Source organism: Pygocentrus nattereri, chromosome 6, assembly GCF_015220715.1.
Source record: "Pygocentrus nattereri isolate fPygNat1 chromosome 6, fPygNat1.pri, whole genome shotgun sequence".
Lineage (NCBI taxonomy): Eukaryota > Metazoa > Chordata > Actinopteri > Characiformes > Serrasalmidae > Pygocentrus > Pygocentrus nattereri.
The window spans coordinates 9,410,129-9,434,417 of NC_051216.1; the positions used below are offsets into that span (position 1 = coordinate 9,410,129).

General features: G+C 40.2%; 1 protein-coding gene across 2 annotated transcripts in view; it reads left to right on the forward strand.

The window, feature by feature from the left end:
- kansl1l (KAT8 regulatory NSL complex subunit 1-like) overlaps nt 1–24,289 on the forward strand; it is a 46,360-nt gene that overhangs the window by 16,199 nt on the left and 5,872 nt on the right. For both annotated transcript variants that reach the window (XM_037539151.1, XM_017707352.2), the window contains exons 7-15: nt 796–988; nt 6,185–6,320; nt 9,708–9,821; nt 17,952–18,098; nt 20,237–20,340; nt 21,789–21,910; nt 22,045–22,111; nt 23,050–23,171; nt 23,395–23,536. In XM_037539151.1, the coding sequence (XP_037395048.1) occupies nt 796–988; nt 6,185–6,320; nt 9,708–9,821; nt 17,952–18,098; nt 20,237–20,340; nt 21,789–21,910; nt 22,045–22,111; nt 23,050–23,171; nt 23,395–23,536 (1,147 nt within the window). The remainder of the gene's footprint in view (nt 1–795; nt 989–6,184; nt 6,321–9,707; nt 9,822–17,951; nt 18,099–20,236; nt 20,341–21,788; nt 21,911–22,044; nt 22,112–23,049; nt 23,172–23,394; nt 23,537–24,289) is intronic.

Consider the following 24,289-nt stretch of genomic DNA (forward strand, 5'->3'; position numbering starts at 1 on the left):
CATTCCTTTTATTCAGTGAACTTACTTTCCCCCTTTTTCCACTGACTAGGCTAAAAGTAAACCGTGGAGCATTGGAGTTTGCTCAGTTTCGTAATTTCTTTGTCCAGCTATAGGCTTCACCCATTTCTGGATGCTGCTGTAATAGTGGAAAACTGGAGACTGCAGCCCAGTTATTTTCCCTTTTCTGCCAGTCTCATTTGATAAGGTTAGAAATGAGACTTTATTGGGTCACAACTGGGAGAGGAATGTGGGGAGAGGATTAATCAGCTCCTGTTTTGTGTCCAGGAATAACAAATTGGTCATGAAAAATACTGTGACACTGTCACTCTTCAGCACGATCTGTTGAAGAATCACCTTCCGCACCTCTGCATTTACTGTATTACTAAACAGGCCCTGTACTCTTAACATGTCCAGTGTTAGTTTAAGAAAAGCTATGGATTCTGTTTTGACGCTCTGGGAAACTGCGCATTCATACCCAAAGCACAAATGCAGTATTTTGTCAGAAAGTCGCAATTAGATCATTTTCCCAAATTGTTTAGGCCTATATAGTCTATATTGTCTATACTGGTGAACTTTATTTTAATGGCAGATTAATTAGCAGTTTTAGAAATCTAGATAAACAACAAAAATGTAGATAACAGCTCTGAAAGAGCAAAATAGATAGAAATTAATAAATAGTAATTTATCTCTCTCTCATATACTCTCTCTCTCTCTCTCTCTCTCTCTCTCTCTCTCTTGCTTTCTCACTCCCCTAACTCTCTCTCTTTGTTATTTTATTCTCTCTGTCTCCTGTAGCTTCAGTGATGTGTTCCCCTGTGCCAATTCCACGTGTTTCGGAGAGGCAGGGCAGAAGAAGAGGCGACTGTGTCATCGGAGACAGCGCCCCCCACAGGTGGACGTGACTTGTGTGTGTGCACGTACTCGCCCTCTGCTGACCTATCACAAGCCTGGTCTCTTCAGCATGGGCCAGTCATTACTCACACAGCAGGTTAGATGCCTCATACTACTGTCTGTACATACGGAATGCATTGACATATATTACTTTATTCATGGTCCTTCATCATGGTCAGGTGCAGGTAAAGGAGACCATGGTTGCTCTTGTAGAGTTAATCAGTGCAGGGGCAGATGGGTCGAGAAGAGCAAAGAGGAGGTTGTCCTTTAATGTTTTTAGTCCGGTCTTGCTTCGGTGGATCGTCCAGCCTAACAAACTTTATTCTGCACCCTCAGAATAAAGTTGTCAGTATAATCCAGAATGAATCTGCAGCGTGTGTAGTTTTACAGTCTGACTGTAATAATTGTGGAGGGATTTTAATCCAGTATGAATCTGCAGTGTGTGTAGTTTTACAGTCTGACTGTAATAATTGTGGAGTGATTTTAATCCAGTATGAATCTGCAGTGTGTGTAGTTTTACAGTCTGACTGTAATAATTGTGGAGGGATTTTAATCCAGTATGAATCTGCAGTGTGTGTAGTTTTACAGTCTCACTGTAATAATTGTGGAGTGATTTTAATCCAGTATGAATCTGCAGCGTGTGTAGTTTTACAGTCTGACTGTAATAATTGTGGAGTGATTTTAATCCAGTATGAATCTGCAGTGTGTGTAGTTTTACAGTCTGACAGTAATAATTGTGGAGGGATTTTAATCCAATATCAATCTGCAGTGTGTGTAGTTTTACAGTCTGACTGTAATAATTGTGGAGTGATTTAATCCAGTATGAATCTGCAGTGTGTGTAGTTTTACAGTCTGACTGTAATAATTGTGGAGGGATTTTAATCCAATATCAATCTGCAGTTTGTGTAGTTTTACAGTCTGACTGTAATAATTGTGGAGTGATTTTAATCCAGTATGAATCTGCAGCGTGTGTAGTTTTACAGTCTGACTGTAATAATTGTGGAGTGATTTTAATCCAGTATGAATCTGCAGCGTGTAGTTTTACAGTCTGACGGTAATAATTGTGGAGTGATTTTAATCCAGTATGAATCTGCAGTGTGTGTAGTTTTACAGTCTGACGGTAATAATTGTGGAGCGATTTTAATCCAGTATGAATCTGTAGTGTGTAGTTTTACAGTCTGACTGTAATAATTGTGGAGTGATTTTAATCCAGTATGAATCTGCAGTGTGTAGTTTTACAGTCTGACTGTAATAATTGTGGAGTGATTTTAATCCAGTATGAATCTGCAGTGTGTGTAGTTTTACAGTCTGACTGTAATAATTGTGGAGTGATTTTAATCCAGTATGAATCTGCAGTGTGTAGTTTTACAGTCTGACGGTAATAATTGTGGAGTGATTTTAATCCAGCATGAATCTGCAGTGTGTAGTTTTACAGTCTGACAGTAATAATTGTGGAGTGATTTTAATCCAGCATGAATCTGCAGTGTGTAGTTTTACAGTCTGACAGTAATAATTGTGGAGTGATTTTAATCCAATATCAATCTGCAGTGTGTGTAGTTTTACAGTCTGACGGTAATAATTGTGGAGTGATTTTAATCCAGTATGAATCTGCAGTGTGTGTAGTTTTACAGTCTGACGGTAATAATTGTGGAGTGATTTTAATCCTGTATGAATCTGCAGTGTGTGTAGTTTTACAGTCTGATTGTAATAATTGTGGAGTGATTTTAATCCAGTATGAATCTGCAGCATGTAGTTTTACAGTCTGACGGTAATAATTGTGAAGTGATTTTAATCCAGTATGAATCTGCAGCGTGTGTAGTTTTACAGTCTGACTGTAATAATTGTGAAGTGATTTTAATCCAGTATGAATCTGCAGCGTGTGTAGTTTTACAGTCTGACTATAATAATTGTGGAGTGATTTTAATCCAGTATGAATCTGCAGCGTGTAGTTTTACAGTCTGACGGTAATAATTGTGGAGTGATTTTAATCCAGTATGAATCTGCAGTGTGTGCAGTTTTACAGTCTGACTGTAATAATTGTGCAGTGATTTTAATCCAGTATGAATCTGCAGTGTGTGTAGTTTTACAGTCTGACGGTAATAATTGTGGAGTGATTTTAATCCAGTATGAATCTGCAGTGTGTGTAGTTTTACAGTCTGACTGTAATAATTGTGGAGTGATTTCAATCCAGTATGAATCTGCAGTGTGTGTAGTTTTACAGTCTGACTGTAATAATTGTGGAGTGATTTTAATCCAGCATGAATCTGCAGTGTGTGTAGTTTTACAGTCTGACGGTAATAATTGTGGAGGGATTTTAATCCAATATCAATCTGCAGCGTGTAGTTTTACAGTCTGACTGTAATAATTGTGGAGGGATTTTAATCCAGTGTGAATCTGCAGTGTGTAGTTTTACAGTCTGACTGTAATAATTGTGGAGTGATTTTAATCCAGTATGAATCTGAAATGCGTGTAGTTTTACAGTCTGACTGTAATAATTGTGGAGTGATTTTAATCCAGCATGAATCTGCAGTGTGTGTAGTTTTACAGTCTGACGGTAATAATTGTGGAGGGATTTTAATCCAATATCAATCTGCAGCGTGTAGTTTTACAGTCTGACGGTAATAATTGTGGAGTGATTTTAATCCAGTATGAATCTGCAGTGTGTGTAGTTTTACAGTCTGACTGTAATAATTGTGGAGTGATTTCAATCCAGTATGAATCTGCAGTGTGTGTAGTTTTACAGTCTGACTGTAATAATTGTGGAGTGATTTTAATCCAGCATGAATCTGCAGTGTGTGTAGTTTTACAGTCTGACGGTAATAATTGTGGAGGGATTTTAATCCAATATCAATCTGCAGCGTGTAGTTTTACAGTCTGACTGTAATAATTGTGGAGGGATTTTAATCCAGTGTGAATCTGCAGTGTGTAGTTTTACAGTCTGACTGTAATAATTGTGGAGTGATTTTAATCCAGCATGAATCTGCAGTGTGTGTAGTTTTACAGTCTGACGGTAATAATTGTGGAGGGATTTTAATCCAATATCAATCTGCAGCGTGTAGTTTTACAGTCTGACTGTAATAATTGTGGAGGGATTTTAATCCAGTGTGAATCTGCAGTGTGTAGTTTTACAGTCTGACTGTAATAATTGTGGAGTGATTTTAATCCAGTATGAATCTGCAGCGTGTGTAGTTTTACAGTCTGACTGTAATAATTGTGGAGTGATTTTAATCCGGTATGAATCTGCAGCGTGTGTAGTTTTACAGTCTGACTGTAATAATTGTGGAGTGATTTTAATCCGGTATGAATCTGCAGCGTGTGTAGTTTTACAGTCTGACTGTAATAATTGTGGAGTGATTTTAATCCAGTATGAATCTGCAGCGTGTAGTTTTACAGTCTGACGGTAATAATTGTGGAGTGATTTTAATCCAGTATGAATCTGCAGCGTGTGTAGTTTTACAGTCTGACGGTAATAATTGTGGAGTGATTTTAATCCAATATCAATCTGCAGCGTGTGTAGTTTTACAGTCTGACGGTAATAATTGTGGAGGGATTTTAATCCAGTATGAATCTGCAGCGTGTGTAGTTTTACAGTCTGACGGTAATAATTGTGGAGTGATTTTAATGCAGTATGAATCTGCAGTGTGTGTAGTTTTACAGTCTGATTGTAATAATTGTGGAGTGATTTTAATCCAGTATGAATCTGCAGCATGTAGTTTTACAGTCTGATTGTAATAATTGTGGAGTGATTTTAATCCAGTATGAATCTGCAGCATGTAGTTTTACAGTCTGACTGTAATAATTGTGAAGTGATTTTAATCCAGTATGAATCTGCAGTGTGTGTAGTTTTACAGTCTGACTATAATAATTGTGGAGTGATTTTAATCCAGTATGAATCTGCAGCGTGTAGTTTTACAGTCTGACGGTAATAATTGTGGAGTGATTTTAATCCAGTATGAATCTGCAGTGTGTGCAGTTTTACAGTCTGACGGTAATAATTGTGGAGTGATTTTAATCCAGTATGAATCTGCAGTGTGTGTAGTTTTACAGTCTGACGGTAATAATTGTGGAGGGATTTTAATCCAGTATGAATCTGCAGTGTGTAGTTTTACAGTCTGACTGTAATAATTGTGGAGTGATTTCAATCCAGCATGAATCTGCAGTGTGTAGTTTTACAGTCTGATGGTAATAATTGTGGAGTGATTTTAATCCAGTATGAATCTGCAGCGTGTGTAGTTTTACAGTCTGACTGTAATAATTGTGGAGCGATTTTAATCCAGTATGAATCTGCAGTGTGTGTAGTTTTACAGTCTGACTGTAATAATTGTGGAGTGATTTTAATCCAGTATGAATCTGCAGTGTGTGCAGTTTTACAGTCTGACTGTAATAATTGTGGAGTGATTTTAATCCAGTATGAATCTGCAGTGTGTGTAGTTTTACAGTCTGACTGTAATAATTGTGGAGTGATTTTAATCCAGCATGAATCTGCAGTGTGTAGTTTTACAGTCTGACGGTAATAATTGTGGAGTGATTTCAATCCAGTATGAATCTGCAGTGTGTAGTTTTACAGTCTGACGGTAATAATTGTGGAGTGATTTTAATCCAGTATGAATCTGCAGTGTGTGTAGTTTTACAGTCTGACGGTAATAATTGTGGAGTGATTTTAATCCAGTATGAATCTGCAGTGTGTGTAGTTTTACAGTCTGACTGTAATAATTGTGGAGTGATTTTAATCCAGTATGAATCTGCAGCGTGTGTAGTTTTACAGTCTGATTGTAATAATTGTGGAGTGATTTTAATCCAGTATGAATCTGCAGCGTGTGTAGTTTTACAGTCTGACGGTAATAATTGTGGAGTGATTTTAATCCAGTATGAATCTGCAGCGTGTAGTTTTACAGTCTGACGGTAATAATTGTGGAGTGATTTTAATCCAGTATGAATCTGCAGTGTGTGTAGTTTTACAGTCTGACGGTAATAATTGTGGAGTGATTTTAATCCAGTATGAATCTGCAGTGTGTGTAGTTTTACAGTCTGACGGTAATAATTGTGGAGTGATTTTAATCCAGTATGAATCTGCAGCGTGTGTAGTTTATAAGCTATATCGCTAATAGTAGTGCAGTTATTAATAGGCCAGTCAAATACCGTACACAACTTCAGACAAGTGAAGCAAGTCCAGCTCCAACAGTGCTTCAGTCTCGTTTACCATTTTATTCGATAATGAATGAATCTATTTGTAATAGCTGAAGTGTTTTTTCTTTTGATTTTTCTTCTCTCTCTCTCTGTCTCTTTCTCTCAGGGACCAGATTCCTCAACTTACCTCTGTGCTAGCTGTGCGTCCTGCGATCCTGTGAGTGAATGCTCAGACCCAGCCTGCTCCAGCACTGTCAGGAGCACAGCCAACAGAGCTCATCCCGTGCTCTCTCTCTCCTCAGGTAGGGCAGAGAATAAGTGAGTGTGTCAGAGACGGAGGGCAAGAGGAAATTGAATGAAAACAGAATGAAAGAGAAGGAGGGAGGGAAAGTGGAAAAACACATCTGGGGCAGAATAGTTATATGGGCAGACATCTGGCCTACTTTACAATATGCGCAAGTGTATCTGTCGTCCCTTTGCTGGAGCTTTTTGCACTGCTTTAATCTTAAGAACTCTTTTAGCCTTTCATTTGTTAACATGATCTAATTATGTTTTTGAAAAAGTGCATTATTAGTTGTGTAATAATAATGGATTACATTTTCTTTCTGTATCGCCAGGTTTGAGTCTGTACTTTTACGACGTCTAAGAAATTACAAAAAAAAAAAATTTTTTGTTGTTTTTTACTTTCAACAAAATAAGAATTACTCTGTTTCGATGAGTTAGAACTGAGAAAAATGTAAAATTGTACCATTTTGTTTTCACTGGTTAAAACCCTGAATTCTAGGGGTTAATACGGTCTGCGGGCTCTTGTGCTGAAACAGCGTCGTGACTGTGTGAGAATTTAAGCTCCAGGAATGTACACAGTAGAAATGCAGGCATTATTATTAGCCTGGGGCACTTGTGTGTGCAGCTCTGCAATCTTTCCTACCCACACATTATAGTTTGGGGCTCTAAATTTAGTGCTGCAGATGTTTAAGTGCTTTAGCTGCATTATGGATTCATACATCACATGATCCAGATACTGCACAAACAAAAACATTGAGTTGGCCTTGGTATGGTTCTGGGAAATGTTGAGAACCTTTTTCCTTTATTCGCAGAAACTCTTTTTGCACAGCAGTTCCAATTCTGAGTCTTATAAAGTAAAGGCAGTCTTAGAATGGCTGAGTTTGCTGAATGATGTTACGTCCTTGAGAAAAAGCACCATTAACTGTGTTCCTCTGTTCACTAATCTCATCATATGGTGGATATAAGAAATGTCACTCAGATCACTGTATTTATAAAGGCTAATTAGGTTAATATGAAGATTAGAACCAGATGAGGCTGGGCAGTGCTGATAACACTAAAATATCAATCATAATATTTTCCAAATATGCTGTATCACTCTATAAGATGACATTTAAGTTTGCGTTGATAAAGTTAATGAGCCCGTTCATCCTGAGTGCTGCTGCTCTGTACTACAAGAATATCTTACAAATGTAACCTAGTAAACATAACATGTTCGACTGCTAATCTAATTCGTTGAGAAGGGTTCTAGCCATGCATATGTTTTCACATCAACGGTTACTTAGCACTGGTTGCTAAGTACCGACTGCTTTGCGTATAACCATTACTACATGTATATTTTAGCACACACAAGAAGAGGAGAGTGACTGCAGAGCTTCATCAAATTCTCAACCTGTTGTTGATTCCCAGTGCTTGTTTTTCACTGAGCAGCTGTGATAGAACATCTAAACAAATTCACCGCAGTATCAGCAAACAAGATGGGCTGTGAAATACTTCATAGACTGACTGGAAAGTTAATCTGGCAAGTACTGAAGTTTTGAAAAAGCTGAGCTGAACCTGATATTGTGGCATTTTTATGGATGTCGCTGTTGTTCTGAAAAGTTGATTTTATATTGGACGTTCGTTGGACATTTTTTTTCGCTCCTAAAAGACAGAAAACAAATGACCACCAAATGTATATTGTTGGTAAAATTTCATAGAACATGTTGCACACTACAAAGTCTAAAAGTGCATGATGTGGTTATCTTATCTTTCTTACTTTTATTTCTCATGTACTTGGCTAAAAGAAGGCAAATCACATAGAAGTGGGCAATATGATGATATTTTGTCAATATTTTGATACATTTTGCCACTATGTGCTTTTCTGAGCATATTGTGGATATCACAAGTACTCAAAGAGCACTGACTAACAACATGTTTCATCACAAAATGAGCCTGACTAGGCCTGTTTACTTGCATTTAGTGCAGTGTAGTTTGTAAAACTGATTAAATATAATTTTAGTTATAGGTTTATTATTAATATTATAATATTTGTATATGTGGCACTACAGGTTCTGTTAGTGTGCTCCAACTTATTCAATCTCAGACAAAGTATTGTGATATACATATATCATCTATTGTGAAAATGTCTTGAAGTATCTTGATACAATATTTTTGCTATATCGTTCAATCCTAAAATAGCATCAAATCACACTATATTTTCAAAAGTATTCGCTTGTCTGGCTTCACACGCATGTGAAATTGAGTGACGTCCCATTCTTAATCCATAGGGTTTAATATGATGTTGGCCCACCCTTTGCAGCTACACCAGTTTCAACTCTTCTGGGAAGGCTTTCCACAAGGTTTAGGAGTGGGAATTTTTGACCGTTCTTCCAGAAGCGCATTTGTGAGGTCAGACACTGATGTTGGATGAGAAGGCCTGGCTCACAGTCTCCAATCTAATTCATCCCAAAGGTGTTCTATCAGGTTGAGGTCAGGCCAGTCAAGTTCTTCCACAACAAACTCACTCATCCGTGTCTTTATGGACCTGCTTTGTGCACTGGTGCGCAGTCATGTTGGAACAGGAAGGGGCCGTCCCCAAACTGTTCCCACAAAGTTGGGAGCATGAAATTGTCCATTTTTGTCCAGCATGAAATTTGTCCAGCATGAAATTGCCCAAATCTCTTGGTGCTGAAGCATTAAGAGTTCCTTTCACTGGAACTAAGGGGCCGAGCCCAACTCCTGAAAAACAACCCCACACCATAATCCCCCCTCCACCAAACTTTACACTTGGCACAATGAAGTCAGACAAGTACCGTCTCCTGGCAACTGCCAAACCAAAACTCATACATCAGATTGCCAGACAGAGAAGCGTGATTGGTCACTCCAGAGAACACGTCTCCACTGCTCTAGAGTCCAGTGGCAGCGCTTTACACCACTGCATTCAATGCTTTGCATTGCACTTGGTGATGTAAGGCTTGGATGCAGCTGCTCGGCCATGGAAACCCATTCCATGGGCGAGTCAATACTTTTGGAAATATAGTGTATATAGTAGTTGCTTCCCAGAACTGAGACTTACAGCAAGCTTAGAGGAAGCTACTCTGTTTACTTCCAGTGGCTATGTGATTTTACCTGATTTCATACATGGGAATTATGTGATGCACTTAGGTTTCTTATGCATTTCTCTGTCCTGCAGAAGTGAGAAATTTTGAATATGGTATGGCCAATATAAAACTAAATAAACCCAATAGTACACTTCTTGGCACCAGGGACACCACTATTTTATAGGCAGCATATCATGGGCCATCTATCAAATACATTGCTAAAACTAAACTAACTGTATTGTTGTATGTCAGTATCACTAGAGCTTGTGAGTTTGTGTAAGTGTCTTACCTATTGGAGTCTGCCATGTTTGCTCTGTTTCACAGAGAGCTCCCTGTCCTTCCACCTCCAGATGGGTCTGGCTAGAGAGGACTGGCTCCGGCAGACCAGTCCCTCATACAGCTTCACCTCTGCAGGGAAGACATTTCGCTCCTTATTCAGTAAGCATCATATTTAAAATTAAACAGGGTGGAGGGTCATTAGAATTTGCAATTATTGCCCGTAATAACAAACATGTGGTGTACATTCATATGCAAAAGTTTGAACATCCCCCACAATTATTTAGTCTCTCAATTTATTTGGTTTCCAAGTGAAACATATCCTGAACAAACTTGAAGAAGGCGTCTTTCGTCAAATTTTAGTGCAGTTTCCAAGTAATGATACTACCAGTGGGAGAGCTGTCAAACAGGTTCTTTTACATGTTATTCAACAAACAAGGGCTAAAATGCACATTCTACAGGATTATCAATACAAATCAAAACTAAAAACACTACTATAGTGTACAAAAATATATACAACTGATATTTCTCTGATCGTTTTAAGTCTTCTTAATGTCATTAACCCTTAGAAGTCAAGTGATAACTGCCATTTTGCTACCGATTTTAAATGTAACTACACAATAACATTAATAATTATATGCTCACTTCCAATTATCTCTCCATATTAGATTCTTTCTAATACAAATATTTATTTGCTGACTCGTATCATATTGGAAAATAAAACATTAAATATATATACCATAACCCCCACGGTTATTAATTCTGTACATTCAGCAAATAGACAGTAACTGTGCATTAAAATGTGCAGAAGTGTGTTCTTTGCTGAGGATGTGTTAACTTACTTTTACGAAAATCAGGAACACGTCATTTGACCAGGGGCACCTGGTTTGTATACGACTGTATTTTGTTAATTATTTCTCACTCACAGCTGACAGAAGCAGAGAAATCCTATGACAAATTTTATAGCAAGTAGGGTTAATGACATGAGAAGACACAAAATGATCAGCATCCAACATATAATACGGTTTGATTTGTGTTTAATTACAATTTTGCCTCTTATATGCAGAATATTTGCATTTTAGCCCTTGTTTTTTGTTAATTGGGTAAAACCACCTATTTGACAGCCTTCTCACTTCATTAATACCATTACTCGGAGAATCTGAAGTCTATTGGTTCTATGTCGGAGTGAATCTAAAGACTTTAACACTATTTAACGTTGTTTTTGCCTCATCTACACTCTTATAGCATTGTTTCTTCTGCATGATCTGTTTTGATGGTTTCTTTTATGGGTTCAGACAGAATCGGCGCGTTTGAGCTTTGATTATGCTTCCTTATAGAAGTGGCTTTTCCCGGTCAAGATAAACCCGCTGCCCGCTGCCGCTAAACCTAATGCAGGCCTGCTGTAAGTGAGCTGATTTGGCAGCTGCTCTGTTTGGCCTGGCAGCAGAGGAGTCACACACTTAAACACGCACTCACTCACTGACTCAGCCACTCTAATCATTAATCGCACACTGATTCTCTCTGCTCGGCTAGCTGTTTCTGATGAAGGACCAATGACCCATCAAATCACTAGTGTTCTTAATCCAGAGACGGAGAGAGAGCGAGAGAGAGAGAGAGTGAAAGAGAGAATATGTTATGAAAATGAATGTGCACAATTGCAGACTCACGCAGAAAGGGCATCACACCTCATGCTGTTTTGTTGATTTACTGTCAGTGAGTGAGGTACAAATCAACACACTAGATAGAAGATGAACCCCAGGAATATTCTGACTCACTTTTATTTATAGATCAATGCCATATGCAGGGATGAGCAGAGGGTTCTGATGTGGCAGAGGAGTCAGTTCAGGCTGCTGCTTTAAATGGGCTTAATGCTACATTTATCCTGGGTCTTAGATTTTTTTTTCTCCCTGCAGTTCTCTCATGTTTGTGTGATTTTCAAACCTCTTATTCCTTTAGAATTAAATGTAATTACTGTGCCTGACTCATACTGTATATAAATAATTAGGTGGACTGTTCTGTACTGAAAGTAGTAGTCGTATAGTTTGATGTTACAATCGCGCTGTTACCATGTTGGCAACATCAGGTTCATTCAGCAGTGCTGCGGCAGTCTGTAATGTAGCCGATCCAGCAAAGGCAGTTAAATCACATTTTAAAGCTATATTCGAGTGTATCGCCTTGATTTCATTTGATTTGTTGCTGTAGTGATAATGCTAAAATCTAAAGTGCTGAGATTTGCTCCCCTTATTATTTCCACATCCCAAACTGCATACTAGCACACTTCATAGTATGCAAAAAATACTGCATATGCCATTAGAAGTGCACTCCGTAGTGTAACAGGTGAAGTACAGAAGTGTCTAGTTTGGAACGCTGCATTAGATCAGGCAGTGGTCTTTCAGCTGCCCCAGTGGCTGATTATAGCTGTGCTTTGCTGCCCATTAGCTGCTCAGTAAACATCTCCAAGCAAGGCTTTAAGGTTTTTTTTTTGATGAAGGATGCATGTATTGAAGTAAGCTGATGTTTTCAGTTGAAATGAGAAGCTGGCAGATAAGAAGCTGAGCTTATGTATATGAATGTGTATGTAAGAGTTATTTATTTCTCTTTCTTTCTTTTCTCTTAGAGCTCTTGCAGTTTTGGTAGCCACTTTTATTAGTTTTTGTAAATCCTGCACACATTGGAATGTTCTGAATGCAGGCTATACAGATCCAGCCTACTAATCCTGCTGCTGTTCTCCGCGTAGCCTTTTCTGGAGACTGCATCTAAAGTGTGTACATAGCTTTTCATCTTTTTGCCGTAATTCTGGCCTATTTTGCTTGGTTTTTATCCACCTGCAGGGATGTAGCTGCAGTAACGGTGACGAGACAAGCTCTATCAGAGCATATCAGAGTTGTTGCTCACCTACCAATATGGCAACATGGTCTTCTTAATGATGCAATTGAATACTTTGAATTGCACCTCAATCAGAAATCAACTTGTGAGGAAACAGATGTGTAGATTCCTTAAAAGACTGCAGTGATATATTTGCTTCCTGACAGCGACCAACAGCACAGCGTTGAATCTTTTTCCCAAGTTTTCTCCTCAAGTAACTCTGTGGCTGTATGTAAAAGCTTTGCTCAGAACTGGTTAGTTTCCTTATATGGACTGGGGAGTAAACTACCTTTTGTACGTTTAACTTCAAAAATGCAAGTTTCCATGATGTTGGCCTTTTAAATGGCCACGTCACTGTGACGCACGACTGTCCCTCCCTGTTCTTCTCTATCACTCTGGGCCCACATCTCAGGATTTATGTTTTGACTGTGCCTCTTCGGCCTGCTCTGAAGTCCTTTGTGTGTGTGAGTGAAAGGATGGCTGTCAGTGGTGTTTTGTAGGCGGGCAGCTGGGTGTGAGATAGTGCTAAGCAGAGTGAAGAATCTCGGCTTATCTGAGCCTCTCAGGCCATGTGTCTGCAACTCTACAGCCTCCAGAGCTACAGCAGAGATTACCAACAAATAGCCTGCTCATCTGTCAGCCTCCACACACGCATACACAACCTGTCAGAAGTCTGGGGACACCTTACCTGCTTTTGAGGTTTACAGAATAACATTAGATTTTCACTGTTAATTTTCAATTAAATAATCAAGAACAGAAGCCTGCAATGGTTTTAAACATAAAACAGCAACTGTACTTTACTAAGGTTTTCCATTTTGAGTGACTTTTAACTTTCACTCCACTACATTTCAAAGTCCAATATCTTACTTTTTACTTCACTACATTTTGTGAAATCTGTCCTTTGAGTTTCTGTGTGTATAAAAATGTAACATCGAAACGAAAGAAGCGCAAAGCAGGAACACCAATCAGGGCCCAGCGGTCACTTTGTTTAGAGTTGGTTTTGACCTGTTGGTCAGACCGACCCAGTGCAGCACGCGGTTCAACGTCAGCGCAGCAGCGTAAAACTTTGGGAGAGTCTGTTCAACATAAATGATGAACTAACCTAACTTTGTGTAAATAGAGCTCAATATAGAAATATGTCCACATATGCAGTCGAGACTGACGCGGCTTTTTTCTGAATTTCTACAAACACCATTTCATTTTATAGTAAATGAGTTTGGGCTGGTTTATGTTTATGAACAGACGCCTACAGATCAACATAGTAAAGGAGCTCATCTGTGATCCTGAGTTTAAAGCCAGTTTTTATTCAACTTAAACTTGGAACTAAGTTGTGAATAAATCTGAAACTGAAACTTTGCTTGTGATTTCAGAGCCACTCGGTTCTCCCTGATGGAACCTGTTTACCTTCAGTGTTTTGTGCTTATGATCATTTTAATAGACGTCAGCGTCACTAATTAATGCGCTGTAAACGATAGTAAAAAAATGAGTGGCCGTGCGCTGTAAACTATAGTAAAAAACGAGCGGCCGTGCGCTGTAAACTATAGTAAAAAACGAGCGGCCGTGCGCTGTAAACGATAGTAAAAAAACGAGTGGCCGTGCGCTGTAAACGATAGTAAAAAACGAGCGGCCGTGCGCTGTAAACGATAGTAAAAAAACGAGTGGCCGTGCGCTGTAAACGATAGTAAAAAACGAGCGGCCGTGCGCTGTAAACTATAGTAAAAAAACGAGCGGCCGTGCGCTGTAAACGATAGTAAAAAACGAGCGGCCGTGCGCTGTAAACTATAGTAAAAAAACGAGCGGCCGTGCGCTGTAAACTATAGTAAAAAAACGAGTGGCCGTGCGCTGTAAACGATAGTAAAAAACGAGCGGCCGTGCGCTGTAAACTATAGTAAAAAAACGAGCGGCCGTGCGCTGTAAACTATAGTAAAAAACGAGCGGCCGTGCGCTGTAAACTATAGTAAAAAACGAGCGGCCGTGCGCTGTAAACTATAGTAAAAAAACGAGCGGCCGTGCGCTGTAAACTATAGTAAAAAACGAGCGGCCGTGCGCTGTAAACTATAGTAAAAAACGAGCGGCCGTGCGCTGTAAACGATAGTAAAAAAACGAGTGGCCGTGCGCTGTAAACGATAGTAAAAAACGAGTGGCCGTGCGCTGTAAACGATAGTAAAAAACGAGCGGCCGTGCGCTGTAAACTATAGTAAAAAAACGAGCGGCCGTGCGCTGTAAACTATAGTAAAAAACGAGCGGCCGTGCGCTGTAAACTATAGTAAAAAACGAGCGGCCGTGCGCTGTAAACGATAGTAAAAAAACGAGTGGCCGTGCGCTGTAAACGATAGTAAAAAACGAGCGGCCGTGCGCTGTAAACGATAGTAAAAAAACGAGTGGCCGTGCGCTGTAAACGATAGTAAAAAACGAGCGGCCGTGCGCTGTAAACGATAGTAAAAAACGAGCGGCCGTGCGCTGTAAACTATAGTAAAAAACGAGCGGCCGTGCGCTGTAAACGATAGTAAAAAAACGAGCGGCCGTGCGCTGTAAACGATAGTAAAAAACGAGCGGCCGTGCGCTGTAAACTATAGTAAAAAAACGAGTGGCCGTGCGCTGTAAACGATAGTAAAAAACGAGCGGCCGTGCGCTGTAAACTATAGTAAAAAAACGAGCGGCCGTGCGCTGTAAACGATAGTAAAAAACGAGCGGCCGTGCGCTGTAAACTATAGTAAAAAAACGAGTGGCCGTGCGCTGTAAACGATAGTAAAAAACGAGCGGCCGTGCGCTGTAAACGATAGTAAAAAACGAGCGGCCGTGCGCTGTAAACTATAGTAAAAAAACGAGCGGCCGTGCGCTGTAAACTATAGTAAAAAAACGAGTGGCCGTGCGCTGTAAACGATAGTAAAAAACGAGCGGCCGTGCGCTGTAAACTATAGTAAAAAAACGAGCGGCCGTGCGCTGTAAACTATAGTAAAAAAACGAGCGGCCGTGCGCTGTAAACGATAGTAAAAAACGAGCGGCCGTGCGCTGTAAACTATAGTAAAAAAACGAGTGGCCGTGCGCTGTAAACGATAGTAAAAAACGAGCGGCCGTGCGCTGTAAACTATAGTAAAAAAACGAGCGGCCGTGCGCTGTAAACTATAGTAAAAAACGAGCGGCCGTGCGCTGTAAACTATAGTAAAAAACGAGCGGCCGTGCGCTGTAAACGATAGTAAAAAAACGAGTGGCCGTGCGCTGTAAACGATAGTAAAAAACGAGTGGCCGTGCGCTGTAAACGATAGTAAAAAACGAGCGGCCGTGCGCTGTAAACTATAGTAAAAAAACGAGCGGCCGTGCGCTGTAAACTATAGTAAAAAACGAGCGGCCGTGCGCTGTAAACTATAGTAAAAAACGAGCGGCCGTGCGCTGTAAACGATAGTAAAAAAACGAGTGGCCGTGCGCTGTAAACGATAGTAAAAAACGAGCGGCCGTGCGCTGTAAACGATAGTAAAAAAACGAGTGGCCGTGCGCTGTAAACGATAGTAAAAAACGAGCGGCCGTGCGCTGTAAACGATAGTAAAAAACGAGCGGCCGTGCGCTGTAAACTATAGTAAAAAACGAGCGGCCGTGCGCTGTAAACGATAGTAAAAAAACGAGCGGCCGTGCGCTGTAAACGATAGTAAAAAACGAGCGGCCGTGCGCTGTAAACTATAGTAAAAAAACGAGCGGCCGTGCGCTGTAAACTATAGTAAAAAAAACGAGTGGCCGTGCGCTGTAAACGATAGTAAAAAACGAGCGGCCGTGCGCTGTAAACTATAGTAAAAAAACGAGCGGCCGTGCGCTGTAAACTATAGTAAAAAAACGAGCGGCCGTGCGCTGTAAACGATAGTAAAAAACGAGCGGCCGTGCGCTGTAAACTATAGTAAAAAAACGAGTGGCCGTGCGCTGTAAACGATAGTAAAAAACGAGCGGCCGTGCGCTGTAAACTATAGTAAAAAAACGAGCGGCCGTGCGCTGTAAACGATAGTAAAAAACGAGCGGCCGTGCGCTGTAAACTATAGTAAAAAAACGAGTGGCCGTGCGCTGTAAACGATAGTAAAAAACGAGCGGCCGTGCGCTGTAAACGATAGTAAAAAACGAGCGGCCGTGCGCTGTAAACTATAGTAAAAAACGAGCGGCCGTGCGCTGTAAACTATAGTAAAAAACGAGCGGCCGTGCGCTGTAAACGATAGTAAAAAACGAGCGGCCGTGCGCTGTAAACTATAGTAAAAAAACGAGCGGCCGTGCGCTGTAAACGATAGTAAAAAACGAGTGGCCGTGCGCTGTAAACTATAGTAAAAAAACGAGCGGCCGTGCGCTGTAAACGATAGTAAAAAACGAGCGGCCGTGCGCTGTAAACTATAGTAAAAAAACGAGCGGCCGTGCGCTGTAAACGATAGTAAAAAACGAGCGGCCGTGCGCTGTAAACTATAGTAAAAAAACGAGCGGCCGTGCGCTGTAAACGATAGTAAAAAACGAGCGGCCGTGCGCTGTAAACGATAGTAAAAAACGAGCGGCCGTGCGCTGTAAACGAAAGTACAGTTATAACCCAAAATGTTATTTGACAACAATTGAAAAATAAAAGAATTATAGACAGAAACCAACAAAATGATTCACATGTTGGGAAGCTCTGCCTACCAGCTGGCTTTCTGTGTGCTAATCTGACATCAGACATAAAACTCATGTCATTCAAGCATCAAGCTTATTCACCTTTTTACTTATGACTGCAAATGGGATTCTGCTAAACCAGAAGTTGCCAGTTTCATGAACCCATTGTTGAACACACTTTAGTGTAACTGTTAAACATATTTTAATATTTCTTCACTCAGTCTAGTTAATGAATGTCAGTGTCGGGGTTTACAGTGTGATTCCCACATTCCAGGATAACACCAGTAGGGTGTCTGTGTGTGACTGGTTCAGTGGACATAATGGACCACTGGGACTGTTCGGCTGACCAGCAAAACCACCAGATCTCAATCCCTGTTTTCAGTTCGCTCCAACACTCAGCTTCACGGTCGCGAGAAAGATTTGCCTGCTGATGAGAGCTGACATCACAGCAAGGCGAGAAAATATGTTTGCTTTAGTCATTTTTTCCAGTTTTAAAAATCTGAAAAGTTGTAATAAAATGTGTTCATATCTTTTTTTTGGAAAACGGCGGCAAAGAAAACATGCTTGCTTGTTAAATTAGGTGTCACTAAACATTTGACAGCCTCTACACAATAGTAACCAAAGTACGGAACCTGCTGAGCAGTATTTTTTTTAGACAGGCAGGATCTGTAATGAGTTAATGTAGTTCGAGGGATGACTTCCTACTGTGGTTAATATGTACTGAAACACTGCTCTGCTGTTTGCTTTAAACTTCTTTAATGTGTAAGGAAATTCCTGTTTCTGGACCCTGTTATGGGAAAGCTTTCTGGGTTACAGATTGCAAACACCAGCTGCAAGCTGCCAAGCATTCTCGGACCCACAGGAGAGAGAGCACTCCAATCCGGTGGGCACATGCATGCCAGAAGCCGCCCAGACGAACCCACAGACGGGCTCTAAAGAGGACGCACCACCAGGCCGACACAAGTACTGCTGACTCTCTGCTGCTCCCTGCTGGTTCCTTTACACATTTTCCCCATCAGCCCAGTGCAGTCAATCAGCCAGGACAAGCTTGGTGTCTGAGGTTGCTTCTCTGGTTTTGCGCTGGAGCTACAAAGCTAATATACACTCTTAAAAAGATGGTGCTTTAAGGGTTCATTAGTAAAGAAAATGAACAATCAAAGAACCTTTTGCATGATTAAAGGGTTCTTTTCATCATGAAAAGAGTCCTCAGACTGACTGAGAATGTGTTATGATTTTTAACAAGGTTCTGTATAAAAGCATGTACAACACCTTCTCCATTAATCTGAAGAACCCTTTCATGATGCAAAGAACGCTTTAAAATGCAAGGGATTCTTTGAGTGTTCATAGTTCTATGTAGAACCACTTTTTTTCTAATGAACCCTTATCTTTTTAGAGAGTGTAGCTAACGTGTAATGAAGGCTTATATACACCAAACAGAACGCCTAAGTAAGAGATGTTCAGCTTAAACTTGCTGAGGTTCACATACATCACATTTCTGTCAAATAAGATTACTAACAGGTGAATTGTCAAGTGAAGTGAAATGCCGATAACGATTACCTTTAAAAGTTTAACTGTAATGATTAGTTAAGAAAACTGGTAACATAAAATAAGACAAATATATTTTGATAAAATTGGTTTATTTTATACATACTTTTAGAATATAACGGGCAAAACTGGCCATTTGCTATTGTTTGGGGAAAAAAAACAACATATTAAAGAAAAAAGCCTTAAAAACACCTTATTATAAATAGAAATGATAAATATTTAAAAATATAGTTATTCTAATGAGCATTTCATGCTTTTGCTTTGTCAGGGAATGGTTGAGCACTTTGGTGGATCTTTAAAGTTGAGTTCTGGGTTTATTTTATTTGTCTTCAGAACTGAATGTTTGTCAGTAGGTTAATTTGACATGATTTGTTTCTCAGTGGCGCTTAACGTTTCCACTTTAGCGGCACAGACTTTGAGCAGATCAGACACGTCAGATGTGAAACAGCAAGAAACTTCCTTGTTCATTCATTTTAAATGTTGCTTTTGTCATCGACTTTCCTTTTTTAACAAGCCATGTTGCTGCTTCACTATTCAGACCAGAAATAGTAAATAAGATAAAAAAAAATCCATGAAAATATATGAAATGATTTGCTTTTTATGCTGATATCCTGCTCTGTTGCTTCAGTTCTGATTTGCCACCTTCATGTAACGCGTTCATGTGAATGCTGTAACTTTGGGGAGGGATGATGAGGCGGACGCATATGCAGAGATGAGCAAGATTTAACAAGGGCAAATCCAGAATCAGGGTCGAAACGGTCCAGGGTTAGAGAGCCAACACGGATGGAACGGGGAACAGACATGACTTAAGTAAACACAGAATAAACAAACAATCCAAGACAAATTCAAACAATACTAACACCTCAAACATAAACCATACAGCACAAGAATGCAATACAAAGACCAAACGTAGCATTTCAAACAAAGACCAGCAAGGGACTAGGGAAAACACAGGGATAGTGACAGTTAACATGACACAGGTGGAAAACAGATGGCTACATCAGGGGCGGAGTCAAGAAACAAGGGGTCAGGACAGGGAAAAAAAAGGACTGAGAGGACTTTTTTTTTTTTGCTTTTTACTACAGAATTTTGCTCTATTTGGCTGAAGCGCTTTGCATCCGGACCTCAGTTTGCCAGTTAAATGACCCGTGTCACACACGTCTCAGATTGCATCAAGCTGTTAATTCAGACTTCTGTTTTCAACACAGCTGATACAACTGCTTTAACTACACTATATTTTTGTCCATGTTTAGAAATAACAGTATGTCATGGCAGAAACCACAATTAAGTCTATTTGAATACATAACTCAGAGGAGTTTGACATCGATCATGATTTAAATATGTAGTTTGCACAATGCTAACCTGTTTGCTGTAAGCTTCCATTACTTACTAGCAATATTAGCCTTGTTGCACCACTGCAAAACTAATGTGTTTGCTGATTATCTATGTTTGGGATAAGGGGGACAACTGAATTTGTAAAGTCATAATATATTATAATATTATAATATTCAAGTTTCCTGTGGCTGAAATATGTGATATATTTTGCTGTACTGTAGATGTGTGTCTATACCAATCTGGAGTTCGCTGTCCGAGCCCTGAGGACAGTGCGGAGGAGGCGTCCACACCTAACAACACACGCACACAGCGGAGAAACTCACAGGTACACAATTATTACTACTGCTACCTGAGAATTCCTAGTGTGGTGAACCGCCACTCAGTCAGTTCTTCCAGATCTGTCATGCACTACAGCGGAGGTCACTAATAGGCGAACCATGGTCCGAGTCCGGACCCAAACGCTGCCCTATGCGGACCTGGATATATAATCGATAAACTATGGAGAATTGTTTAATTTTGACAGAGTGGGCCTGTTTTAATCAGCATATCATTTCTAGTCATTATCAAAGCTTTAGCGGCGCGGGAGACTTATAGACCAATCTCATACGTTGTAAAAAACACACGTGACGCTAATCAGCCAATCAGATCTGTGTATTACGATGAGCACTGAGACTCAAGCGAGTGATGCACACACAGGGGAGGGACGAGGCGAGACAGCAGGCTGAGAATTTTACATGATGTGCTCAAAAAGAGAAAACTGGCAAGAAATGTTGTTGAAATCTCACTGAACTGGACTTTATTTGGTTTGACATTCAGTTGTTGACTGTATAAGATGTTGATATTCCTGATATTCCCTATTCCTTATAGAATTTTAATTAAAGACCTCTGCACTAGAGGGCGCTCCTGAGTAAGTCCAAAATGAATGGGTTTCTATGGAGCTTTTGTGCAAAATTATTTGTAAGTGTTTAATCATTTATGTACACAAAAGTGGCCTTGTTTTCTCAGTCGACGCACAACAGCTTAAAATATTTCTGCACAGCTGTGAACTCCAGACTTTCTAACAGATTTTCTTACAATATATCCTTATACTTTCCAAAATTGAAGACGTTCCAGTCAGTAGAGACGTTTCATTTTTTGTTTTAAGATGGCATCTAACTCCATTCAACCCCATTAATTCAGGCCTCACTCGTGGGCGCCCTCTAGTGTATCGCAGACATGTTTTTGGTATAATTGGAGAACTAGGAAGTCGCCAGGCTTCACTGAAACTGGCTGTGCTACTTCTACTAAACTGTATTTTGCCATTGCAAAGCACTCCACCTTCTGCTGCTTTAGTTTATCTTAGAAATTATGTATAAAAGTGCAAATAGTGAGGCATTTTAGGTTGATTGCTGTCATGGTGTCATTCTGAATGTGATGTTAAGAGACATTAATTATATTATACAACAATTCAGTCACATTTTAACAGTTGATTTATTCCTGAAGATCTGTTGTTTGGTGTGTATTGTATTCTAGCACATCTACACTAAATAATGAGGGTCTTAAGGAGCATCTAAATTATCAGGGCCTGGTGTGTGTAAGATCAGAGGTGGAGCTAAACTCTGAAGGCCAGCAGACCCCCAGAAGGGATACTAAGTAATAGTTAATTGCTGACATAAAGCACTTGTTAATTTCACAAGATTTTAACAGCTTTTACTCATTTCATTATGTCTAATATTAAAGAAACTGTCTGTTTCACTTCTAGAGATGGAGACTTCATGTCATTTTTTTTTCTAGTTTCCAGTGCGAAGGAGAAATGGTGAAAGTGTCTACAGTATAAACAATATAGTCATCCCCATGGCCTTGGCTGCCTCTGCCAAAGTGGAGAAGCCTCAGTATAAGGACATTCTCACACCCAGGTACAGTGTACCCATGCTTTAGTTCCTGTGTGAGTAATTAATAGTTTTACTTCTTTGACTGAGCATTGTCAGAATTGGGTTACAAAGTGGTCATGACATCTTTTTCTGATTTCTGTCCCACTGCTTTTCATCAGCTGGAGAATAGTGGACATTGTTCCCCTGGTAAAGAAAGAAGAAATAGAAGAGGAATCTGCTGATGAGGTGGGGACACTGCTTTATACTCCCAAACCTGGTTTAATAGAGTAGTTAAAAAATATAAAATATAAAATCAAGTTTAATTAAATTTAGTTGTGCCCAAAATGCATGGTTGGTGTCTGAGTCTGACTTTTTTCACTGAATTTTACCATAGTTTTAGTTTTGTGGTGAGCAAGTAATGTAAGCTTATCTACACTAATTAGCAGTGTTCTAACTGCATGGCTCAGACTTTGGACGCTTGCCTCAAATTGTGTTGAGTTGTTAAAAATGCATTGGTCAAAATTCAAGAAACTCAGGCTGAACAAAGTTAACTAGGAATAACAGGAATAATTTTTTAATTATCTTTAGATTCACCTTCCATTCCGTCTCATCTCAACAAAGCATGCCCTGCAAATAATGCCCATTGAGTGTGGTCATTCTGATGCAGCACTGTATGGTCAGGTGAAATAAAAATGTAACTGTTTGGCCATAGTGAGCCCCACTATGTATGGATAAAAAGGCATGAGGCTTTTAATCCAGAGAATGTCATCTCAACTGTGAAGCATGGTGGTGGCAGCATTATGTTGTAGGTGTGCTTTGCTGGAGAAGGGACTGCTGCACATCAGAAAATACATGAAGTAGGAGGATGATCTAGAAAATACTGAAACAACATCTCAAGACATTAGCCAGAAAGTTCAAACCTGGTCAGAGTTGGGTCTTCCAGCAGGACAGCCATTCCAAGCATTCCTCCATGTAGTTGGCTTAAGACAACAGAGTGAAAGTATGGGACTATTGGAGTAGCCATCACAAAGTGCTGACCTGTATCCCATCGAAAATTTGTAAACTGAACAAAGTGTGTCCATAAACCTGAGTTACACTATTTGAAATTTGGGTCTCAACTGTACATCTTTGCTAATATGTAATGCTTTAAGATTGATGCACTCTGTCTCTTTCTGCTGTCTCAGGTGGAACTGCTATCAGATGAGATGTTTTCTCAGAGGCACCAGAGATATGAAAACAGGGAGAAACTCCGCTGGAGCTCCTGGGAAGAGGGCAGGAGATACACACGTAGGACCAGATCAGTTGTGTGAGTGTGTGTTTTGTATAAGTTAAAGATTAGAACAAATTTACTGCATGTAGATTTCTCTCATGTAACTTCACTAATCTTTTTTTTTTTTTCTCCAATCAAAGCAAATCTAGTATAAACACAATGGAGGCTTAAAAGGATTGTTCTAATTACATGTCAGGAAGTAAACAATGTGATTTGACTTTACTTCCCTTTGTCTGCTCATCTCTCATGTTTCATGCAGGTTTTCCAGCAGCGACTGCATGAATGGATCTGATAGACACTTTTCAGCTAATGTCCATGGTCCTGAACAGGTGTGTGATGATCAGTCATGGGCCCACAGCACACTTGGAGCTCCACCTGAGCTCAGGCTGAAGGAAAGATGGGTGAGTCTCCTTGAGGCTGTGCTAGAGATAATCTCTGATTAGGCCTATCCTTGATGACAGTTAACCATCTTATAGCGGCAACAGCCCCAATTATGTTAAAAACTAATCTACTGCCAGTTTTAAAACCCATTGTTCATTTATTGATTATTTCATGCAAATCATAAGACAACACATTGATTCCCACACGTGAACATAACTGATTTAAATCTGTTGGGTGATGTGATACCTGTGGCATACGCCCGCCCCCCCGAACACTCAGCAATGATGCAGTGATGCACCTCAGCGAGGACACTGGGGAGAGAGCCGCAAGTGTGGAGGGGGTGGAGCGCCAAGCCCGAGCTCTCCCGACGTGCGGCAGGAGGAGTAGGACAACGCTGGTGCCAACCGTGAGAGGCACCAGTGCAAGGCGTGAGTCCTGAGCTGAGCTGCCAGCTGGGGGTGGTAATGGGGAGGCAGAGCGGCGAGCTCTCATTCCCTCTTGACTCTGGTGCTATCTTAATGAGAGCTAGCCGATTCTCATCTGGCCGGCAGCGTGAACACCTTTAAAAAGAGCTGAGCTGAGCTGATTTATTAGGGGCAAATCCAGGGTCGTGGTCAAAACAGTCCAGGTTCATATAGCCAACACGGACAGATCGGGGAACAGACATGACAAAAACCAGAATCAACACAACAAACGAAGACCGGCAAACACAGGGCTTAAGTATACAGGGAAAACGAGAAACAGGTGAAAACAATCAGGGGCGGAGTTACAAA